This window comes from Hemicordylus capensis, chromosome 2 (assembly GCF_027244095.1).
Source record: "Hemicordylus capensis ecotype Gifberg chromosome 2, rHemCap1.1.pri, whole genome shotgun sequence".
Classification (NCBI taxonomy): domain Eukaryota; kingdom Metazoa; phylum Chordata; class Lepidosauria; order Squamata; family Cordylidae; genus Hemicordylus; species Hemicordylus capensis.
In genome coordinates this window covers 293,718,427-293,743,158 of record NC_069658.1, presented here as the reverse complement: position 1 = coordinate 293,743,158, position 24,732 = coordinate 293,718,427, and the positions used below count along the sequence as shown (strand labels likewise).

Sequence of the window (24,732 nt, the reverse complement as noted above, 5' to 3'; positions counted from 1 at the left end):
TGGGTTGATGTCGACTCCTGGCGATTACAGAGCCCTGTGGTTGTCTTAGGTAGAATACAGGAGGGGTTTACCATTGCCATCTCCTGCAAAGTATGATATGATGCCTTTCAGCATCTTCCATGTCGCTTGTGTATAAATGTATCTGTAAGGGACAGAGAGGAGTCATGAGATTTCATAACCCCATGTGAATTAATGACCTATTTTTCTATATAATTAACTATATAACTATATAAATATAAATATATTTATATTTATATTTATAATGATATAGTTATAAATATAACTATATAAATATCCACCATATTCATAATGGGGATGTGAGTGCAAGCGCACTATATATTGTGAAGTGTGTGTGTGTGTATATCAGCAAGGGGCCCATTTTAAAATTTTGTCTCTGGACCCACTCCAGCCTTGTTACGCCCCTGCCCCTTGGGTTTGTATACTCGGCCTTTTGGCTGGGAAAGCATTCTTTTCTTTACAAAACACTTAATATATTGAATTCAATGCCACAAGATGTGTTAATATCCACTGTCTTGCATGGCTTTAAAAGGGGATTAGACAAATTCATGGAGGATCAGTGGCAGGTTCAGAGGCAGTATGCTTATGAATACCAAATGGATGACAGGGAGTATTCCTTCATCTACTGCTTATGGGTCTCCCAGAGTCATCTGATTGGCCACTGGGGGAAACAGGATGATTGATTGATTGATTGATTGATTGATTATTTTATTTATTTATTTATTTTATTTTATTTTATTTTATTTTATTTTTATTAGATCGATTAGATTAGATAAAACTTTAGTATAATCTGAATTCAAACTGAATTCCTTGAAGGCAAAACATTTCTGAGATATTAACTGCTGTTCAACTTCTAATTGCAGTTTTCCTTGAAGTGTGGAGGAATTCTGATACTTTGGCAATACATGATGTTCACATAAATGCTGGCATCCAAACATGCCTTTTCCCTGTCTTTACAACACTTGGGGAGCTTTCGGCTACTGACTTGAAATAGTTTGCAGTGGTAAAATCTGTCATTCCTAGATCCGCAACAAGTATAGGTTGAGCTCTACATTTGTTAGGGAAAGCTCAAGCTCCTAGAAACCCCGCTTCAAAATACCTAAAATCCAATTCTCAAAACCAAAAAAAATGAAGGCCCCAAAAGACAAATTACTTATGTGGTAAAGAATTCTTCTCCCTGGCATGATAGCTTTCTGTGTTGGGAGATAGGTATTTGATGAAAAAACACATGCCGTCTTCCAACTTCAGTCTCAAGTTGGATGTTCCAGAAAGAGTGTTATCACGTGATGATTGTACTCTTGCTTAGTGAGGTTCCTTAATGCTTTGCTGCTTTATTGTGGTTTTGATTTTAAATTGTATGGTTTTATTTGTTGTTAGGTGCTTTGATTCTACAAGGGGAGAAGCAAGTATAAACTCTTGTTACTACAATATGAAATATAGTGTCTTTGCGTCAGGAATTAGGATGGCATTTTCAGTAGGGCAACGATCCATTTGTTTTTGGTTTTTTTTTTCTGATGGCATTCCACATTATGGGCCCATATAGCTTTTTTGGCGTGTGTGTGTGTGTGTGTTTATTTTAATACTTCTAACTTTCTGTGTTTCTCTAAATCTATAGTTGCCATTTTGGAATTTCCATTGGAAGTGTGGGTCTCTTGCTTTTAAAAGCAGACTTGTAGTAAAAAATCAACATACTTTAATGTTTACTTCATTTTTCCATGCTACAGCAGTGGTGGTGTTTTTTTTAATTTTAAAAAATGCTTCATGTGTAATAACATAGAATGCCAAATAGAGTGGGCTGATCTTGTTATGGGAAATAATCAAAAATGCATCCAGAATTTTGGTAAAGAGCTGCTGTCACAAGCTTTCTATTAGAATTTTTTTTTAAAAAAATAAATCTTACATTATTATCTGCTTGAGCTTTCAGGTCTCTTGAGGACAACTGATAATTAGAAAGTGATTAGTGCACACATACTTGTTTTATAAATTCATTTTACATATTCACATGTGTGGCTCCTAACCGCAGCTCTTAACAGTATCAGAATTATAGATGTGCACGGACAGCGGAGGTGCGGTCCGACACCGGGGGGGGGTCGCTTTAAGAGTGGGGGGGTGTACTTACCCCTCCTGCCGCTTTCCCCCCTCTGGTGCTCCATTTTTAAGTAAAATCTTCGGGGTGGCAGCATTCCTCCCTGCCGCCCCTGCCCCCTTGTTGATTGCCAAACATGGAAGTAACGTCCACGCATGCACATGCCACACACGTCACACACACTGCGCAGTGCGTGGACATCAGCGGCGCGCATATGCGAGGACGTTACTTCCGTGTTTGACAGTCAACAAGGGGGCAGGGGCAGCAGGGAGAAACGCTGCCACCCCGAAGATTTTACTTTAAAATGGAGCATCGGAGGGGGAAAAGCGGCAGGAGGGGTAAGTACAACCCCCCCGCTCTTAAAGTGACACCTCCCCCCCCCACTCTGGTGCCGGACCGGGCAGCATGCGAACCAGTTCGCAGACCTCTAACATGGCCTGTGGACCGGTTCGTGCACATCCCTAATCAGAATCATTTGTGGAGACCATGGAGCCAGACACTTGACTTGTTTCACCCCAAGGTTACTCCCGGACCCTTTTGTTAGCTGCCACCATCTCCTTCACTCAGTCCAGCTTGAGACACACTAAGGAGGATCTGTGCTTCTCTGGATTGCTGTTTGGGTTATCAGCCGGTTTAGTTTCCATGGAAGGAGATAATATCAGATTTTCCATTTTTCTTGCTTATCAGGTAGAATGACTACCTGAGGGACATGACTACCTGAGGGACTACCTGAGGCACATGAGAGAGAACCTTATTCTTGTAGTATTCAAAACACACACACTCATATAAATCAATCTCTTTATTGCGGTCAGCAACCAGTCTTTGCTACATAACTTAAAACAAATTAAAATCAAAATATCCATTAAAAGAGAAAAGGGGGGAACAGTGCTTACTTGATTTGATGATGAATTCTATAAATAACAGTGCAAAACTGAGCAACATTATACATTAGTTCAATGCTCTGATCAGACAAAAGCCAGGAAATATAAAATTGATCAGACCGATGAGGTGACTTTTCACTTAATGGGGTTATTAATAGGGGTGTGCATAGTACTGATTCTAGCTGTTTGGTTCAGATTTGAACTGAATTAGTACTGGAACACCAGTCCATGATCCAGTTTTAGTTGAACCAGACTACCAATTTGATTTGGTGATAGGACCAGTCCATAACCAGTTCAATTTGGTTCAAGGGGTATGTTTATAAAGGGGAATCCGGTGGGGATTCCCCTTTACAAGCAAAGGGCGGGGGAACACTGCCTTTAAAATACTTCTAGTGGTGATCAGTGTGGGGGGGGGGCAGTGAGGGGGCATCAACAGTGGCAGAATGGGGCTCCTCTAAACTCTGGACCGGTTCTGTTACTCCAAGCAGAGTGGTTCAGTTCTGGCCTCCACGCATGTGGCTGAGCTGAGGCCAGAACTGGACTGTGCTGGTGGGAGGACTGGACGTGTTTCAGAGTTTAGAGGTGGTTAAACCACCTGCCAGTGGTCATTAAGTGCCCTCTTGACCCCACCCCCAACCACCAGGATTTTAGACAGAAGCTGAATTAAAATACCCACCCACCTTCACACACCACAAGGGCTTCTGAGCCAAACAGCCTGGCCCTTGCTCTCGTTATCCACCCGAAGTGGCTCCCCCAAAGGAGCCACAGGCAGTGTTCCTATAAAAGCCCAGAGCTGGGCAGCTGACCCCAGGAACTGCTGAGTCACCCACCCCTGGCCCCAGTCCTGCAAACACTCCCCAGATGTTACCCAGAGGCAGCAGACTACAGTCTCAGAAGCAGGCAGGTGGTAGCAGAAGGAGCCAACAGCACACACTCAGTCTTCCACCCCAAGTAGCACTGAAGGGGAAGCAGATGGGTTCTCCCTCTCCTCTGCTGGGATTCTAGCTTCTTATGGAATTATAGCTTATCTTTCCTCAGAGGCGTATCTAGGGAAAATAGCACCTAGGGCAAGCACTGAAATTGCGCCCCTTGTCCAAACATCCAACACCCATCTTTCAGATAACTTTACCATAATATCAGCTGAAAAATACAAGTCAAGCTCGTTAATCTTTTAATTTTTCAAAAACAATTTAGAAAACTACAAATTTCAGTATGCTGGGGCTCATGAAATACCCAAATACTATGTGGAGGTATACTTGGAAAACTAATGTCTAATTCTCTACTATGCATTGTAGCATCACTATTACATAAGTTTTTAAAAGAAATGGAGAATTTGACTTTTCCCTATTTACTCTGAAAATAATTAAAAGATATGCAGAGTAAACTGTGTCACTGCTTGGAATATATTCTAGTATTTCAGAAAGACAGTTAAAATGAGAGAAAGAGAGCAAGAAACTCCCAGTGGGCCTTAATACTAAGGCTAATTAATACTAATTTCACACTGATTGAAAGACAAACTCACCATTAATAGCCATATTAAGACATCACATTTAACTCACTTATAACAAGAAGCAAAGAGCAAATGAATACAATCCTAGCTCATAAGCTTCAGCTCATTATTCACAAGCCCTGATTCTCTGTACATAGTGCCAAACTGAATATGTGTACAGTGACTTATTATATTATTATTATTTAAAAAAATAAAATAAAAAATACCTGTAGCCCCTAAAGGCTGTGGGGTGGGTCTGCAAAGGTTCCCGCTCCCCTCGCTGGCCTCTAGGGCTTTGCAGGGACCATTTGAGCATGTGTGGTGGCCATTTATATCTATATCTATATCTATATCTATATCTATATCTATATCTATATCTATCTATCTTGCCGCTGAAAACAAAATGGCCACCACACATGCTCAAATGGCCTCTGTGAGGCCTGGCATGGGGGCCTCACAGAGGCCATTTGAGCATGCACAGTGGCCATTTTCTTTTCAGTGGCCATTTTTTTAAAAAAATAATTTTTAAAAATGGCGCCCCCCTTCAGGTGGCGCCCGGGGCACGTGCCCTGCCTGCCCCACCCCTAGATACGCCCCTGTCTTTCTTCCAATACTGAGGGGTGTACATCAAATTTTTCAAGCACAAATGTTCTCCTATGAGATAGGATTGTAACAGAAACAGAATAATTTGCCAATTTATTTAGCTGATCCTGATACCACCTCTTGCTATGCTTTGAAATCCTAGCAACGTCATTTTGCCTATGCCCATCAGACACTGTTTTACTGTGATCATTAGCTTCTTTTGCTTGAAGTAATGAGCTCATCCGAATAACATTAAATTCCTTAGCCACCAAGTTCTTCCACAATGAATTAAATTCATCTTTATAAACAAGAGCTGCCAGCCCTACCGAATGCAATTTCGATTTGAGCCAATAATTAGAGATTGATCACACACCCAACCCAGTAAGTCGAATTATAAGAAGATTTTTATGAGGAACAAGGATTACTGCTGGTAGAATAAAATATACAAGCATAAAACAAACATAGAACATTTTAGCTATCTCCTAGCACTAGACTAATAATCTGTAAACATATTTACAAGTAGAGCAACTTGTAGTATCATAACCAGTTTTAGATGGATGAGTGGGGGAAAGAGGGATGAAAACCTATTCATTAATGGGTCTGTTCAAACAATATGACCCAGCAGCACAAATGAAGGGGCATGTTGAGATTGCACCTGTCAGGATGTCCTCCACAGACATTGCAATGCCCTTCCAGAACATCCTGTAACTGCAGGTGGGGGCTGTTAAGAACATAAGAACAGCCCTGCTGGATCAGGCCCAAGGCCCATCTAGTCCAGCAGCCTGTTTTACACAGTGGCCCACCAGATGCCGCTGGAAGCCACAGGCAGGAGTTGAGGGCATGCCCTCTCTCCTGCTGTTTCTCCCCTGCAACTGCTACTCAGAAGCATCCTGCCTTTGAGGCTGGGGGTGGCCCACAGCCCTCTCATTAGGTTTAAGCTAGACAAGGCAGCTGTCACATGTTTACTCAATGGGAAGCTGGGGCTTCCTTATCTGCCGAGGTGCCCTGGTGTCAGAGCAATATATTTGCTCTGCTAGTATTCAAGAAATAGCCTCCATTGAATTTTTTAAAAAAACCCTGGTTTATTTTGTCTCTTGCTTCTTAATTGGGGAACATTTTACTTAATTTCTGGAAACATTTTACTTAATTTATTTGGGGTCAGATACTATTGAGTATTTTGTAACTCTGTAATATGTAAATTAATGCATATTGTATTGATTGAAACTCCTGTAAAAAGCAGGTCTCCACTCTTTATCCATGATGGGTCACTCTAAAATCACATCCCATCTTTAAAATATTTCCCTTTCTTTAAAATATGTATTCAGCAATACATACACTTTGGAGAAGGAACCCTTAGTTGTTGCCTGTCATAAAAAATTTATTCCATTAATTTAGTTCTAAACAGTTCCTGTTCAATTTTTGTATTGATGTAGCTTCTTACTTGAAACTACTGAAACCAAGTATTGCATTCAATATACTTATTGGCTCAGTATTCATGAGCTCTTTAAAACTTCTTTCAAAGTAATAAATTTACCTTGATATACTATATTACAAAAACGTATGATGTTTCTAACCCAAATGTATTCTTCACTTGTTATACAAAAAACTTTACTGCATATAAAGTTAGCGAATACAGAAATATTGGGACTTATCCCAGTCCTCTATTGTAGTCTTCAAAAGGGGGTTTTCACACTTCAAATTTTTTCTGATACATTGTCCTTTGTCTTCCATCAAATATGCTTTAATGGAAATGTATTACTGTTTTGATCTATAAACAAACCAAGGCTCATCACTAGTTCCATTTAATTAACATTGTCGGCCTAACAGCATACAGGAGAACTCCATTATTCTCAGGGGTTCCATTCTGTGGGATGGGTGCGGATAGCGAATCCGCAAATAACAGGGCATTAAAGTGAAGGTAAATTTCGGGGTTAAGTTCCTGCGCCACCCAAAATTGCCCCCAAATCTCCCCCACAATGACATAGCGAGCCACATAATATGCCCTACCATGCTCCACTGCCCTCTTCCAAGAGCAAAAAACTCACCGAAAATCACAGCCCCCACTTTTAAAAAAAGAGCCATAAAATGGCTCCTGAACTCAAAATGACCTCCTAGGTAACTTCCAGCCACCCCCAACCTGCGGATACACGAGTTTAACCCTTTTTATGCCAATGGATACATGAAACTGCTGGTGCTGGGCCCGTGATTAAAGAGGTCCTCCTTTAGTAGTAATATAAATTTAATATGAAGGCATATAGTACCTTTGCTCTCTTTTGGTCTCTGCATTATCTTTAAAGCAACCCTTGATTTCTTATTGTTCCATTAAATCCGGATTAGCATTCTTTGCTTTTCAACTGAGATCTATTAATTAATATTGTGTGTGTGTGTGTGTGTGAGAGAGAGAGAGAGAGAGAGAGAGAGAGAGAGTCACACCCACACACACCCCACCTGTCTGCAAAGGCTCTAGGCAGTTCACAAAAAGAAACACAACAAAAACAAAATTAAACAAGCTGTTAAAATAACTTAAAACATTCAACAGTTACTGGCTAAAAAACGATGTAGCCTGGCTTAAAAAAAAGTGTCTTAAGGGTTCTCTTGAAGGTGGGTAAAGATGTTATACTATGAATGTATATAAGGGAGCACATTCCACAGCCCAGGAGCAACTACTTTTATTCTATTACATTGGAATAATATTTTTCTACTGCAAACAAAAAGTGAGGAATAACAGCCATTTTAATTAAAACTATCCTTCCAAGCCATGATATTTTGAAATCCGCTGAAGAATCCAAACAAGATATTGCCAAATCTTATGTGCTAAAATGGACAACTAAACCAGTAAGAAGCTTAGATATATTTGTTACTGCAGATATCCCATATTTTTCCATAATTATGGAAGACAAATTAAGCAAAATGGCCTGTATTTTTGTGGATCCCATTCTAAAAATCTGTGTTACATGGGCTGCTTTACAGTCTTTTGGCACAGAAACCAATTTTAGGGACACCATGTGGATCTGTTGATCTGCTAATTTTTAATTTCTTGATGTACTTCAGAAAATACTCTCATCATATTTGACATAGTTCTTCAGACTTACTCCCTCAAAAAGTCAGACCAGGCATGGATGCATCCATAGCTCAGTGTTAGAGCATTCGCTTTGCATGCAGAAGGTCCCAGGTTCAATCCCTGGCATCTCCAGGAAGGACTGGGAAAGAACCCTCCCTGAAACCTTGGAGAGCCGCTGCCAGTTTGGGTGGGCCAGTGGTCTGACACAGTATAAGGCGACTTCCTATGTTCCTATGGATATCTGCCATATACCATACATACTGTGGTGAAGACAGATACAAATAATTAATTCAGCTTCTCTGCCTTTTGAAGAAAATTATATTGCCAAAGCTTATGGCAAGTGCAATGCAACAAAGCATTTTAAATAAATCTGATTATTTAAAAATCAGATAATCAGAGGGAGAGGGAGGATCAGAATTTGGAAGGTATCTTTCCAGTGTTGTGTCTTGAACCATGGAGGAGGAGCTGCTTCAAAACTACTTGCTGCCTGTTCATAGCAATTACATTGCATTGAACTTCAGAGCATTCATCCTGCCTTACATAGCTACATAATCTTGATCCCCTTTCTTCATCATCTTTTCAATGTATCTAGATCTGTAACTATGAATGTTTGAGTCCCATCCCCTTGCCCCACCCATACTGGATTACTAGTGGCGAGGAGGTAGACTGTATGCAAAGTGTGATTGTATTGGTAGGCCTGATGAGAAACACGGAATTTCTTTCCACAGAAGCCTGGATTGTGATCATTTTGCTATTCCAGGAACTCACAGTTGCTTTTATCCTTTTCCTTGGGCAATAGTTTCTTTACCTGCTACACTGAAATTCCTTACACTTGTCAACAGGCAGTCTAAGATAAATCTTATTTTGCCTTTCAGCTCAAGTTCAGACATCATAAGAGATTTAGAAATTGCTGGGATGTGTTCAGGCTCATCAGATAAGTAAGTGCTATACAAGGTAATTGTTTTTCATGCCATAAAAGTTATCATTGATTTATTTTTTTTACTCAGCTAATGGGAAACCCAGCCAGTGTAATTGGAAAGCATGTCAAATATTGTATGGTGTTGTATTTCCTACTTGTATTCTTTTTGCTCTGATACAAATCATGATTTCTGATGGCATATAAATGCAAGAACTGCTTTTAGGAGGAAGTTTTTTATTCAAGCATGTTTTCAAGCAAAAATCTTTGTTTAGAAAATGTTAATGGAAGAATTTCTGTATGTAATAGAGAAACAAACAAACATGAACAGTCCCTCATTACTGTACTAATCACAGAATTTAAACAGAAACTTTTAACTATGAATTGAGCTCTTATTACAGCAGGTATATTTCATTGCAACATGCCAGAAAATTAGTTCTGGTTAATCTGGTATCCTCTCCCTTCATTTGTTTCTACAACTGTTTTAAAATAACACAAATCTTTTTTAAAAAACCCATCAAAAAACAAACAAACCACCTTGTGCTTCACATTGTGGATTGAAGCAGAGTGAAAGAGACAATTGACACATAGGTGTGGGGGTTACAAAAGTCCACAATCGAAATTCATTACAGCTTCCAGGGGCAACACAGTTGGCATATGCAAGGATTTCAAAGAAACAGACCGTCTGCTGCCAGTGTTATTTCCTAGTCCAGAGGTTTTCAAACTTTTTGGAACCTTGCCTCCCTTGACCTGTCACATTTTCTTAGTGCCTCCCCTGTACCAACGCTTCTATGACTCTGCGATATTTTACGTAAGTTAGTAAATTTGAAAATGAAATAATAGGTCAAAAGTAATATAGTTTTTATTTTCATCACCTTCAAGACCTACACACTCATAGTGTACAATCTCAGAACTTAATAAATTTTGGGGAAAACTTAATAAAAATGGTAAAAACACTTGCTAAATAGTTTTATTGATTATTTCCATGTGGAAAAGTTTGGAAAATGGAAAAAATAGTCACATTGCTTTGTAAAATTCAACTGACATTGCTTTTAGAAAAAAAGTAAAAATGAAACACAAATCTTTTTAAAATGTGGCAGACATACGTGTTCTCTTGTTTGTGCCTCTTAATGGGATGGGTGAGCTTGTTTTTTCTTGCATAATTCATCAAATCTGGGTAGCATTTTCAAAATGGTGATGCACATCTCCTTCTCAACATTTACCCTTGATCTGTACTTTGATTTGATGACCCCAGTGCTGCAAACCCATCTTCACATAGGTAGGAAGTTGCAAAGGACACTAGTATAGGCAGGGCTCTGTTGCTAATTTCTGAGTATTCATGCTTCACTAGGCTCCAAAATTCAGGCGACGATAACAAAAGAAACTTGGCTTTCAATGTAGAGTCTCTTGAAAAGTCAGTGAGTTGCTCCTCCTCACTGGTATTGAAATTTGTTGGGGATTTCTGACCCACCTGTACTGTTCAAAGTCTTCTGAAAAATACTTCCCGAAGTGTGCATGGAGTGTCCAACAGACTTTAATTCCTCATTCAATTGAACTTCATTTTGTTCCAAAAACTGATGCAGCATGGGGAAGCAGTCACTTTTACCTTGCTCGTCTATCCTTTTCTTCTAAGGAGTTTTTTTTTAAAAAAAATCCACAGTAGCAGCAAAATAATTTCCCCATTTTACAAACATGCTCATTTATCAAGCTCTGTGATCAAACAGTTTGAATGGGCTTTGCGTTGCTGCAGATTGCTCAAGTGTGCGCTGAACGGGAGTGGGGAGGGGCAACCCATTTCACTGCCTGCAATTGTTTGCTCCTGTCTTTTTCTAGGCAGGCAGCTGAGAAAAGCTGAGTTAAATTAGCAAGAACGCAAAGGGTTGCAATGTTCTCCCCCACCCCTCTCTACAGACAGACATGACTAATGGATAAAAGAAGCCAGATGGAGAAGATAAGAGAAGCTAGATGTCTTCTCTTATCCATTCTCAGCCTGAATGAATCAGACTGACTATTATCTCACAGAAGTCAGATGAAAAAGAGCTGCAGTATACAAATTGAATGGTGTTGGGTTCTACAAAGGTGCAGCATTTTTCCTGCCCAAGACTCTCACTACTTTGGACAGACTTGAGCCCACTTTCTTTTTTCACTTGCTCCCTTTTGCCACCTCATGCAGGCTCCTGTGCAAGCCCTCAGCTGATTGCTGGAGGAAAGGGACAGGAGGCTCAGAGCAGCTCAACAGCAGCAGAAGCCTTCAAGCCAGCAGGGAAAGAGCTCCATGGAGCTCACATTGACTGCTGCTGCCCACCTTCCACTCCAGCCACCAAAATACGGGGAAAAGAGTGTCTCGGACAGGACAGGCACTTTCATCTGAAAATGTGGGACATCCTATGTAATGTGGGACTGTTGGCATCCCTGTCAGGGTGATGTCTGCGATATCTCTGACGGATAATGGTGCCTCCACAGGGTGGTGCAACGCACAGTTTGTGAACTACTGCCCTAGTCCATCTGCTTGGAGTGAGTCTGGAGTGGGCAGGTGGCAAAGGAAGGCCACTGGCATAGGCAAGTCAGCTGCCAAGGTTACCCATCTGAGCCAAGGATAGCAAGCCATCCCCCAGCAGTGTGCTGCCCCTGCACCAGTGACAAAGCTATAATTGAACAAGGGGAAGGAACAAATGTTCCTGTGCTCCTTAGGGAGAGGGGGCCTCCCAGCTGAGCAACAAATTGCTCTTTGCTTTCCCCCTCTTCCCTCTCTGAAGGAGCAGGCAGGGAGATGGGGGAGCATCTTTTTTTCCTTTCTTTTTTTTTGTCCAGGGCCCTGGCCACCCTTGCTATATGCCTACCCCATACCTGATCCAAGTCCCCTTAAGCGGCAACATGGGAATAGGAGAAATGGAGAGGCTATATCCCTTTGGCTATGATTACTGCCCAATGTCTCAATAAAAGCCCATAGATGATATAGAAGTTAGGGTAAGCAGTGAGGTGGCCAAATTTGCAGATGACATCAAACTATTTAGGTTGGTGAAATCAAAAAGAGATTGCAAGGAGCTCCAAAAAGATATCTTCAAACTGGGTGAGTAGCCAACAAGATGGCATATGTGGTTCAATGTTAACAAGTGTTAAGTGATGCATATTGGGGTAATAAACCCCAACTTTACGTATACGCTGATGGGGTCTCAACTGTAAGTGACTGACCAGTAGAGGGATCTTGGGGTCGTGGTGGACAGCTTGTTGAAAGGGTCGACTCAATGTACGGCAGCTGTGAAAAAGGCCGATTCCATGCTTGGAATCATTTTGAAGGGGTTTGAAAATAAAACTGCTAACATTATAATGCCCTTATACAAGACTATGATGCGTCTATATTTGGAGTACTGTGTACAGTTCTGGTCACCATATCTGAAGAAGGACATTGTAGAGCTGGAAAAGGTGCAGAAGAGGGCAACCAAGATTATCAGGAGCCTAGGGCACCTTTCTTATGAGGCAAGGCTACAACTTCTGGGGCTTTTTAGTTTAGAAAAAGATACTACTGAGGGGAGACATGATAGAGGCCTCTAAAACAATGAATGGTTTGGAGAAAGTTGATAGGGAGAAATCTTTCTCCCTCTCGCATAACACTAGAACTAGGGGTCATGCCATGAAACTAACTCCCAAGAAATTTAGGTCTGACAAAAGGAAGTACTTATTCACACAATGTATAATCAACCTACGGAATTCTCTGCTACAATATGTGGTGACAGACAATAGCCTGGATGGCTCTAAGGGGGTTAGATAAATTCATGGAGGACAGGGCTATCAATGGCTACTAGTCTGAGGTCTATAGGCCACCTCTAGCCTCTAAATACCACTTGCAGGGGAGTAGCAGTAGGAGATATGGCATGCCCTCAGCTCCTGCCTGTGGCTTCCAGCGGCATATGGTGGGCCACTGTGTGAAACAGGGTACTGGACTAGATGGGCCTTGGGCCTGATCCAGCAGGGCTGTGCTTATGGTTCTTATAGTCCTGCATAATACTGCAGGAGGCCAGACAGCTTGTCTGACTCCACTGCCAAACCACTGGAAGCTATAATAAGTCTAAAACAAAGGTTGGTCAGCCATATGTCATTGCTATTGAGCCTTTAGAGGTCAAGGTATGTATGAGTGATGTCAAAGGATCACTCCACCAGTGTGGGTAACCCTGAAAGCTTGGAACAACATCTCTCTGTACACTGCTGACCTTTATAAGAGTCCATGTTGCCACACCATTCCTAACTCTCCAAAAGTTCAGAACAGATTATCTGGATGCTACTATCATTCATGTGCGTGCATATGCACACACACACACCCTTCAGTGCACTACTGCTGATGGTGGCTTACAACATTAATAAAATAGATACAATATATGATCAAAAGTTAATAGGGTTAAAATGAAATTGCTGTATGCGTCACTCACTGTTTCTGTGGAATGCACTGGTAATTTCAAAGCCCATTTGTTCAGAGAATTCATTCTCACCAAGCTGAACAATCAGGACGTCTGGTGGACCATGAACAGTTGCTTTGCAGCATTAGGATACTATCTCTCAGTACATCCTCCTCTGACTTATGTAGCCAGGCAATATGCATTTCTCCTCTCGGGCTCAGTTCCTGAGGTCTTACCCAATTAATTTGCACATCATCTGACCTAGTAGACATTGCTATGACTGCATTCTCATGTTGACTTGACACCTTGTTCTGGTACTAAATAAGAAGAGTGTTAGATAAGGTTGCCCATTGGGATGCAGATGTACATTTTGTAGGTGCGTATCCTCCATGGATGTTAGGTCCTTATACACTGATATTCGTCAAAATCGAGCTTTGGATATTATACAGGAAGTGTTGGATAGGAGAGATTCTAGGTTTCCCCCCACCCACTTCGTTGTTAATTTAGCTGAGATATCCTTGAAAAAGAATTGTTTTCAGTTCAGTAGCCGATTTTCTGACAGATAAAGGGTGTTGTTATGGGATGTCCCATGGCCCGAGAAATTGCTAATCTGTACATGGAATCCTCTCAACGTCAACATATTTCATCTTCTGACAATCCTTTTCAGTCAAATTTGGTGGTAAGGTTCAGGTTCATAGATGACATAATTTTCATTTGGAGAGTAGTTCTGCAGAATTGTGAGTGTGTGTGTTTTCGAATGGGTCAGTTGTAGCGAGTCCAATATTCAATTTGACACTCAGTCTGATAATGTACAAATTAATTTTTTGGATTTATTGATCAAAAAGGTGGATGATAGTTTACAGACCACTTTATACATAGGAACACCTATTTGATAGCTCCCATTCCAAACTGCTCAGGGAAATTTTACCGCATGGACAGTTTTTAAGGGTTAGACAGAATTGTTCCACTGATCAATTATTTGTTCGAGAATCCACAATGGTTTGACAACAGTTTCTGGATAGGGGTTATCCAGAGACAGTTGTTGAACATAATTTACAGAAGGTGATGGGGATTCCTAGGGAGCAGCTTTTATGCGTACAACAGAGGGATCCCTCCAGTGTCATTCAAAGCAGTTTAACAGTTAATCATATTACTAATCATTTACAAAAGAAAATCAAGCAATACTGACCCATCTTACGTGATATTCCTGGTTGTTAGAATAAGCCCATCATCTCTTTCAAGAGGACAAAAAAATCTGAAGGACATATTGGTGAGAAGTGAATATAAGGAGGAAGGGAGAGAAAGTTTATATATTTTACCAGGTTCCTCAAAACCTTGGGGTCATTATCCTTGTGGTCATTGTCTATATTGCCAATATATACATTTGGTTAAAGATTTTATAACTCATTTTAATAAAAAATGTTACACACTGCATTATTTTACCAACAGCTGCATGGCTGGTGTGGTATATGTTATTCAGTGCCCATGCAAGAGAATGTATATTGGAAAAGATTTGAGACCTTTAAAGAAATGGATTGGAGAACATCTGAGTAATATTAAATGTGCTAAGATGGGTGCCCCTTTAGTGGCCCACTTTTTGGAACTTAAGCACTCTTACAAATATTTATGTTTTTGGACTGTTGAAAAGATTAATGTTGGCCATGATAGAATTTTACTTAGGAGGGAGGCTTGGTGGGTTCTTGTTTTAAAAACCTTGATTCCAGGTGGTTTAAATGAGGAGTTAGATCTTGGGGTGATGCTTGTGAGGATTGTTTGTTTGGTTGGTTTACATATCTTATACTGCCCAAAACTTACGTCTCTGGGCAGTTTACAACAAGATAAAAACAACATTAAAGCATTAGTTAAAAAAAACACACAAGAAATTTAAAACACAACAACTTAAAATTCTTCTTTAAGAATTTCTTCTTTAAGTAGCATGACTTCAGGAGTTGGTTATTTATTTCATTTCATTTCTATACCGCCCTTCCAAAATGGCTCAGGGTGGTTTACAGTAAAACAAGACTATTAACTATTAAAATCAAAAACTGTAAAAACAACATAAAACCATTATTAAAACAATTAAAACAATATTAAAAACCCTGGAAACCAGGCCAGACCTTTACAGTTTAAAATTTTTTTAAAAGCCCTGGAAGGCCAGGCCAAACAAATAGGTCTTAAGGGCTCTTCTGAAGGCTAATAGAGAATTCAAATTACGGATTTCTGCTGGGAGTGCATGCCACAGCCCAGGAGCAGCTACAGAGAATGCCTGTCTCTGAGTCACTACCAGACACGTTGGTGGTAACTGAAGATGGACCTCCTCAGATGACCTTAACGTGCAGTGGGGACCATGCAGAAGAAGACGCTCTCTAAGATAACTCGGACCTAAGCCATTCAGGGCTTTGAAGGTAATAACCAGCACTTTGTATTTTGCCCGGAAACATATGGGCAGCCAGTGCAACTGTTTCAAAACAGGCATAATATGGTCTCTCCGGGTTCCCCAGAGACCAATCTGGCTGCCCCATTTTGAACTAACTGAAGTTTCCGAACTACGTACAAAGGCAGCCTCACGTAGAGTGCATTGCACGCAGCTGTCGAATCAGCCGAAGCTGATAGAAAGCACTCCTAGCCATAGCCTCCACCTGAGATACCAGAGTGAAGCCTGGGTCCAGGAGTATTCCCAAGCTGCACACCTGCTCCTTCCAGGGGAGTGTAACCCCATCCAGCGCAATATAGGCAAAGGTTAGGCAATGTAGCACAGCTGGGTCCAGGGGCGTAACTATAATAGGGCAAGGGGAGACCGTTGTCTGGGGGCCCACTGCCTTGGGGGGTCCTCCAGAGGCAATTCACATGACTGACTCCGCCAACCACACACACAACCAGGCTTCCTTCAGTTGTATTCATCCTCCGAAATTGATGTGAGTGTTAACACCTGGAGCTACCAGAACAGCATGTCTTTCTCTAGTACCATGAAATGACTTGCATTGTCCACAATTTACAAAACCTTAAAAAAATAATTTAGGAGTGGGGGCCCATTTTAAAATCTTGTCTCTGGGCCCACTCCAACCTTGCTACGCCCCTGGCTGAGTCATTATCTAAGGGTATAAATTTGCAGTTGAATGGAGAAATGTGATAGCAGCAAATGTGCTCCGTTAGCTTGGGCTAATCTAAGATGTACGTATTTGCATGTTGTTTTTCAGCATTAATTTTGGTTAAGTACTACTTTTGCAAAACTGAGCTTCTATTTTAATTTTTTTTTTAGATTGCTACCTGTTTATGAAGAAGTGTTTTTGTGACAGGATAATATGTAAGTGTACAATGATTACAGTTTTCATAATAGGTCTTTACAATATTATTATTTTTAAGAGTTCAATGATTGTATATTTTAACATTATCTAGGCTATTATGTGTCTTCGTTTGCCCCTGGAGAGGGCTTCAGCCGATATGTGTTGGACTTAAATAAACAGCACCGTGGGACTTTTGTCTCTTCATTTGCACATGCTTATCCCCCATCTGCCCAAAATTAAATGTATATCTTGATGGTGGGAGGCAGGAGACTCTAGGAGGTTGCTGACATGGCAGCACCCATGCTAAAGACATGGGACCCTCTGACCTGCAATGGTGGCCCAGAAGACTTTTGAAAGACTTGCTATGAATTGATAGTGGGGAGCTGTCTTAGTAGAGGAACAATGGCTCCCAAAATGATGGAAGGGATACTGAGCACAACTTGTATTGGGCATGGGCCACACAAGCATGAGGTTTACAGGTGAATGTTCCTCTGGTCAGTCTTGGACTGTCAAGTGTGTAGCCTGAGCTCCCTCTTGAAAATCTGCACATACATGTATACCACACCATTGCTTGCGTGGTACACACAGATGAGCGTTGCAGTAGTCCAACCTGGATGTCACCAAAGCATGAGTGACTGAGGTCAGGTGCGACTTCTCTAAGCACCTCTGCACACCGCCACCACCTGTGCCTCCAAGGACAGCTCAGGTCCAGAAGGACACCCAAGCTGCGGAATTTGTGTTTCACGGAGAATGTGACCCCGTCGAAGACCAGATTTACCTCACTACTCAGATGATCATTCTTATCAACCCAGAGCACTTCCTTCTTAAAAGTTTCAACTTGTTCGTCCCCATCCAGCCCAGAATAGGCTCCAAACCCCAGTTCAGAGCATCCACTGCCTCACACTGTCATTAAAGATGAGTGATGCCCAAAGGCTGGTGATTGGTTCCCTGTTCACTATACATTCTTTAGCTATTTTGACCGCTACTATATCATCCATACTGTGGACTTTGGCTTAGTGCTGTCAGTGGAAGCCCACTCTCCTTCAAAAGGAGATTCTAAATATCTGAAGAAATCCCTTCCACAAATTGTTCGGGATCCTGAACAAACCAGCAGCTAGGGATGGGCCCAGACCGGTCCGGACCTGGGTGGTTCAGATTGGGGGTGGGGGGGTAGCTTTAAGAGCGGCGGGAGGGTTTACTTATCCCTCCCGCCGCTTTCTGCTGTGGCGCCGTAATTGTTAAGGGGTGGCAGGATACCTCCCTGCCGCCCCTTCCCCGCTGCTGCTCTGCAAAAACTCCCAGTAATGCTTTGTGCGTGCGCACATCGTGTGCGCGCTTCACGTCACTGACGTGCGCACGCACAAAGCATTACTGGGAGTTTTTGCAGAGCAGCAGCGGGGAAGGGGCGGCAGGGAGGTATCCTGCCGCCCCAATTACTCTAACAATTACGGCGCCAGAGCGGGAAAGCGGCGGGAGGGATAAGTAAACCCTCCCGCCGCTCTTAAAGCTACCCCCCACCCCAGTGTCGGACCGCAGTGTGGCGGTTCCGTGCACACCCCTACCAGCAGCACCGAGCCTCTGGGCTAATAAAAGTAGGGAAATACTAATGAGGGTAGGTCTGCCTCTCCCTACTTATCTGGCAGTAGTAGCAGGGTGAATGGCCTATGCCTCCCTTTTAGTGTGGGTTGGCTGGCTTGCGCCTGTGACATACCTGGGATGGTATGGCTCTCAAGCCCAGTTGCAAGACAGTATTGGGTGTATGGCCAAGCAGTCACATTCTTGGGTGGATTTACGGTGGGACTGCACACATTTTCCTTGACTGAGCCCTAAACGGTTTGGGCCCGGGGTATTTGAGGGACCACCTGCTCCCAAGGGTTGCTGCCCGCTTGACTAGGACATCTGAGGGGGTCCTGCTCTGGGTGCCGACAATGAGGGAGGCCCAGCTGTCGTGCACTCTGGACAGGGCCTTCTCTGTTGCTGCTCCTAGACTCTGGAATGCTCTCCCGGTGGCCATTCGTTCCTCGGACTCCATCACAGTTTTTAGAAAGCTTTTAAAGACTTGGCTTTTTACCCAGGCTTTTACATAATCGTCTTTTACTGCTGTTCTTGTGTGTTTTTATCTGTTGTCTTGTTTTTATGCTTGTTTTTAGCTTGATGTTTTTACTGCTTTTTGCTGTATGTTTTTAATTTTTGTAAACCACCTTGGGGTTTTCTTTTAACGAAAGGCGGTATAAAAATGTAAAAATAAATAAATAAATAAATAACAAGCCATTCCAAAGGGGTCCCTCCTGACTGCCCATTTCTGGGTGGGTGATTTCCCTTTTTTGGACACTGGTGCTGGGCTGTGGTTTGCATCCATAAGATAATGAAGCTATCTATTCCCACGATCAGTAGAAAGTGGGCTAAGGAAACCTAGCCCGCTTTCTACTGATTGTCAGAACTTGCGGGTGAGCCCGTAGTTCCAAGGTGGCTAGCCCACGTAGTTCCCCCTCCCCTTAAATGAAGTTAATGGAGCGAGCACTCTGTTAACCTCATTTTTTTTGCTTGTGTGCTGCCATGGTGTGCGGCGACACACGAGTAGAGCCCTGACTGGGAGGTTGCAGCCGGCCTCCCAGTCTCGAGGGTTTCTCCAAAATGCCCCACACGCTTGCACAGGGCATCCTGGAACTTCCAGGGGCTGGGCAGCCCCCAATCCCTGCAACCTCCACTGGCTCCGTGACGGAGCCGGCAGTTATGTGGGCGGCCAATCCGGCTGTTCAGGGCTTGGAATCTGCTCATCTGCGGGGAGAGCGGACTAGCCCGCTCTCCCCACAGACCCACTAGAAGCTCTTCTCACCAATCATGAGAAGAGTTTCACTCTATCTTATCTTGTGTACGTGGTTAAGTGGTTCTGTGCCTAAGCCCTCATAATATACCATGGCAGCAGTATCTATGTCAGATAATTTTATTCAGGCTTGGGGCGGGGGGATACCGTGACCAAAAGTAAGCTGTGGGGGAAACCATGCATGTGTATATGTACGTGTGTGTGTGTGTGTGTGCGCGCGCGCACGCGCGCGAACACACACACACACACACACATATTCTGCCTTTAAAAATGCTGACAGGTAGCTCCCTTGGTAGCTCCTCAGATTTTCCTTGCTTCTCTCCCTTGTATTGTAAAGGTCTGTCCTGGATGTGGTTGGCATCTAGACCAGACTCCAATATATAGCCTAGGAGCAGGCCAAGTCTGAACCCTGCCTCCCGGCTGCCCTCATTGACTGGGTGTCCCTTTTTGCTGGCTGCCAGATGCAATACTCTGTCCCCGTTTCCCCTCGCTGCCTCTAGCAGATGCCAATATAAAGGAGCACCCCCAAGAATAGGGCACTCATGCATGTGGCTGGAGAAGGCTTACTTGGGACAGCAGCATTTTGAGACTGGACTTCTTTTGTGTTTAGGGCATGGCAAAATAAAATACGGAATAGCTCAGTGCTACACTGGTCAGTTCTTCAAAGCTTCAACATTTCTTGCCGAGTTTAGTTAAAATATTATGTTGCGTTATAAAAAGTGTTAAGGGTATAGCTTGATTGAATTTGTATCCTCGTGTAGATCAGTAACTGGTCCAAAAAGAAATCTTTACTGTAAATATTAGGATATTACATGGATGGATTAATAATGTTCATAATATATAAAAATGACTGAGACCAGCTTTTGTCTCCTTACAGCAGTTGAGGAGTAGGAAGAGAAGAGAAACAAGGCATCTTGCTGGGTGCTGCAATTCTGGGGTTCCCATTCTTTGCCATTTCATTATTTACCATACTTTATATCATAGTTACAATTTATGTAACACATTCATTTAATATATTTGATTAGTTTGAATAAGGAACATATGGAACACCTTCACACATTTGGCAAAGGCTGTCTATAACCTTTATTTTGTCTTATTAAAAATTTACATGAATCTTCAGTTACCTGACCAATTTGTCTTCACATTGCTTTCTATTGTTGCTGATTGCGTGCTGGCTAAAGACCTACATGGTGGATCTCAATCACAAGTTAGGTGTCCATTATATTTATTTATTTGTTAATTATTAAAATTTGTACACTGCCCCAAACTTTCATCTCTGGGTGGTTAACAACAGCATAAAACAAGTTAAAACATATACAAAAACTTAAAACAATTTAACAATTTAAAAATCACCCACAGATTAAAACCTTTTTTTTAACAAGATAACTGCTAAAAAGGAGGGAACTCTTGCCCCCAACTTACAATGAATCATCCAATAGGCCTCGATAATGGAAGTTGTTGATTAGAACACAGTATCAAAATATTTGATTGTTGATTTAAGCTTAAGTGGCACAGCAGGGAAATGCTTGACTAACAAACAGAAGGTTGCCAGTTCGAATCCCCGCTGGTACTACATGGGGCAGCAGCGATATAGGGAGATGCTGAAAGGCATCAGCTCATACTGTGAAAGAGGAGGCAATGGTAAGCCACTCCTACCAAAGAAAACCACAGGGCTCTGTGGGCGCCAGGAGTTGACACCGACTTGATAGCACACTTTACCTTTACCACAAGACCAGCTTTCCTCCTTTCTATTGGCCCCAAATTCCCTCTCTGCTTTTCTTTATTTTCAATATTATGCTTCCTCTGCCTTTTCTTCCCTCTAGTTCTTACTCACTGGGTGTCCTATCCCTTCACTTCTCTATTTCCCAGGCCGTCTTCCAAGACCTTGGTCTCCCTGGTGCTCTTGATCAATCCCAAATTCATGCCAGCAGCCTATCCCTTGGTACTGTATATATACTTTCTCCCAGCCAACTGAAAACTGTATTTATTCGTTTGTTACAATGTATGTACAGCCAACTACCCAAGAATAGCTCCCATGGCAGCTAACAAAATATGTAAAAGTCAATAGTACAAAAAGCTCACCATACAGAAGCTGCAGCATTCTGAACATTCCAGTGCTGATATAATTCCCCACACCATTCAGTTGGACTATTTGAGAATGCTCCATGATATCACAGAAGCTCAGTCAATAGCCGGGGATGGGGTGGGGGCTTGCAGGCAGCTACCCGTTTTTATGCAATTTAAACATGGTCTATTGTCTACTACTGACTCATCGAGAGTATTAAAATGCTCCTTAAATGGTACCTATATAGAGTTTCTGCCAGGTGGGGAGATTAACTTTATTATTTCTGTGTTCCAAAAGTGTACTAATTCAAGTGTTGTATTTTCCAGTACAACAGATGAAGAATATTTTTAAAACATGGTTCAGTAGATCTTTCTCTCTTCTCAGGAGAGGAGAGCTGGTCTTGTGGTAGCAAGCATGACTTGTCCCCATAGCTAAGCAGTGTCTGCCCTGGTTGTATATGAATGGGAGACTTGATGTGTGAGCACAGCAAGATATTCCCCTCAGGGAATGAAGCAGCTCTGGGAACAGCATCAGAAGGTTTCGAGTTCCCTCCCTGGCTTCTCCAAGATAGGGCTGAGAGAGATTCCTGCCTGCAACCTTGGAGATGCCGCTGCCAGTCTGTGAAGACAATACTGAGCTAGATAGACCAATGGTCTGACCCAGTATATGGCAGTTTCCTATGTTCCTATGTTCCTCTGCACTTGTGAAGGCAACTCAGAGTTGCAAAACAGGAATTGGCAACTGTTAGTGCAGATGATAAATGTAACAAAAACTCAAGGTTCTCACTGTCAGAAAGAATATTAAGTGGCTTTGTACAAGTTTGGCCTCATTTCATCCCCCCCCCCCCCGATTGTCCTGAATGGTTAAACAGTAGTTTACTGTGGTGTACCATCGGTCCATTGAGTTACAACTCTTTTTCTGGGGGGAAACAAATCAACAGTGAGGCCTTATCTGATCACCAACAGCATTTTCTTGGGGAAAAGATTTACTATTTGTGCATCAGAGAAAAACAGCATGGTATATATTTAGTACATAACTTGGCTGAAAAAGTTGTGTATTTCTGTAGTTAATGAATAAAAATATTTGTGTTTCTTTGGTAGCAAAAGTCTCACACTCAGCTCTAATAGAGTGGAAGCCCACAATAACTAGTAGGTGATGCATTAAACATTGTTGCCAGACTTTTTCAACCTCTCTACTCTAGTCTCTACATGATTTCATCAAAATCTGTTTCCCATTTTCTGAACACACAACCCTTAATAATTTCACAGAATTTAATGGAATATAATAAATCTTTTCATATGGTTGCTCTCTGCAGACTTTCCTTCATGGTTGGTTATAAATGGCTGGTGGTTAATCTCTCCCACACAACTGGAGAGGTTTCTTCCTCCCTCCCATAGCTAATGAATGAAGAATGATCTGTTTTCCAAAAGCAGTTCCTGGTATGTGTTCTATGAGCTTATGCCACAACTGTCAAAATAGCACTTACATGCTATCCAGTGACAATTTGTAATAATCACAAGTATTGCACTGCTGAATATTTAAAGCAGCAGCCAAAGGGTGGCAGGCGGGGAGAGACATACATTAGGAGATACACATTCAAACAGAAATCTCCACTGTAATTACGGTACAGTCCGCGATCCCAGCAGCATTTCTTTGATCATCGGGGGGAAGGTGAGTTTGAGAAGCCTACCCCCCACCCCACCCTCATTCTCCCAATCTTGTCTCCCCTGCATTTCTTCTGCCAGAGTTTGTGTTCCTTTCTGTTCTGTTCATTTAGGCAGGCATTTCAATTTCTGAAGAAAATCTTTTCTCCCTTTATAGCTTCCTTGACTTTACTTATTAGCCATGCTGGTATTCTCCCGGGCTTGGTAGTACCTTTTCTCCTTTTTGGTATACAGTTTAACTGGATTTCTATTATTGTTGTTTTAAATAAACTCCATGCATTCTGGAGCAAAGTGTCTCTCCTGATTTTCTCTTTTAGTTTTTTCACCAGACTCCTCATTTTAGAGATGTTTCTACTTCTGAAGTTCAAAGTGTCTGTGTTAGACTTCCTTGGTGATTCTCACATGAATGCTGAATTTGACCAAACTATGGTCACTGTTCCCTAAAGGTTCCATGACACTGACATCTCGCACCAGGTCCTTGGCACCACTCAGGATTAAGTCCAAGGTCACCTGCTCTAGTTGGTTCCATGACCAACTGGTCTAGGGCAGAGTCATTCAGCATACCTAGAAATTTGCCCTCTTTGTCATTTCATGAATGTGTATTTGCCCAGTCTATGCGTAGATAATTGAAGTCCCACATTATTACAGCTCTGTCTCTCTTTGATGCTTCCCTGATTTCCTTCTACAACTCCCAGTCACTGACAACATTTTGGTCAGGAGGGCAATAGCACGTCCCTAGTAACATATTTCCTTTCAGTCCTTTTATTGTCACCCACAGAGTTTATTTGGAGGACCCCTGTCACCCTAGGTTTTCTAGCTTTCTGGATTTTATTCCTCCACCCTCAATTTGTTCCTCCCTGTCCGTTCTATAGAGTTTATATCCAGGAATAACAGTGTCCCACTGATTTTCAATGTTCCACTGTGTTTCTGTTATGCCCACTTATATCTATGTTTTCATTAGCAACCAAGCAATCCAGCTCACCCATCTTGGTTTGGAGTCTTCTGTCATTGGCATATAAGCACTGTTATGCTGAATCTCGTACCTGGTGTGTTCTGTCCTCCTTAGGACCTTTTGATCTCTCTGACCAGCTAGCACATCCTTATCTCTGCTCTTTATCTAGTTCTACTCTGGTCCCTTATAGTTTCTTTGAAGCATTTACATCCTTGCTCCTTAAGGGATGGCATTTGTCAAATCAGATACTGCCCAGCTCCTGTCGGCTATCCCCCAGGAGTCATTTTAAAATTTTAAAAGCTGCTCTGCGACCTTTTCAGTTTTAAGCACCAGCAGTCTGATTCCATCTTGGTACAAATTGAGCCCATCCCTTTTGTACAGGCTTCGCTTGCTCCAAAATGTATCTCAGTACCTTACAAATCTATATTCCTTCTACTGGCACCACCGTCTCATCCACACATTGAGACATCTCAGCTCCAGCTGTTTTGCTGGCCATGTGCATGGAGCAGGTAGCATTTC

General features: G+C 42.1%; 1 protein-coding gene across 4 annotated transcripts in view; it reads left to right on the top strand.

The window, feature by feature from the left end:
• RAD18 (RAD18 E3 ubiquitin protein ligase) overlaps positions 1-24,732 on the top strand; it is a 204,717-nt gene that overhangs the window by 128,689 nt on the left and 51,296 nt on the right. The window contains exons 12-14 of one of the 4 annotated variants that reach the window (XM_053299452.1): positions 8,993-9,055; positions 16,684-16,728; positions 20,410-20,660. The exons of 1 other annotated variant lie outside the window; for it this stretch is intronic. In XM_053299452.1, the coding sequence (XP_053155427.1) occupies positions 8,993-9,055; positions 16,684-16,717 (97 nt within the window). In that variant the 3' untranslated portion in view covers positions 16,718-16,728; positions 20,410-20,660. Of the gene's footprint in view, positions 1-8,992; positions 9,056-16,683; positions 16,729-20,409; positions 20,661-24,732 lie in introns of those variants that run through there. 2 more of the 4 variants (XM_053299453.1, XM_053299451.1) reach the window with 2 other exon arrangements.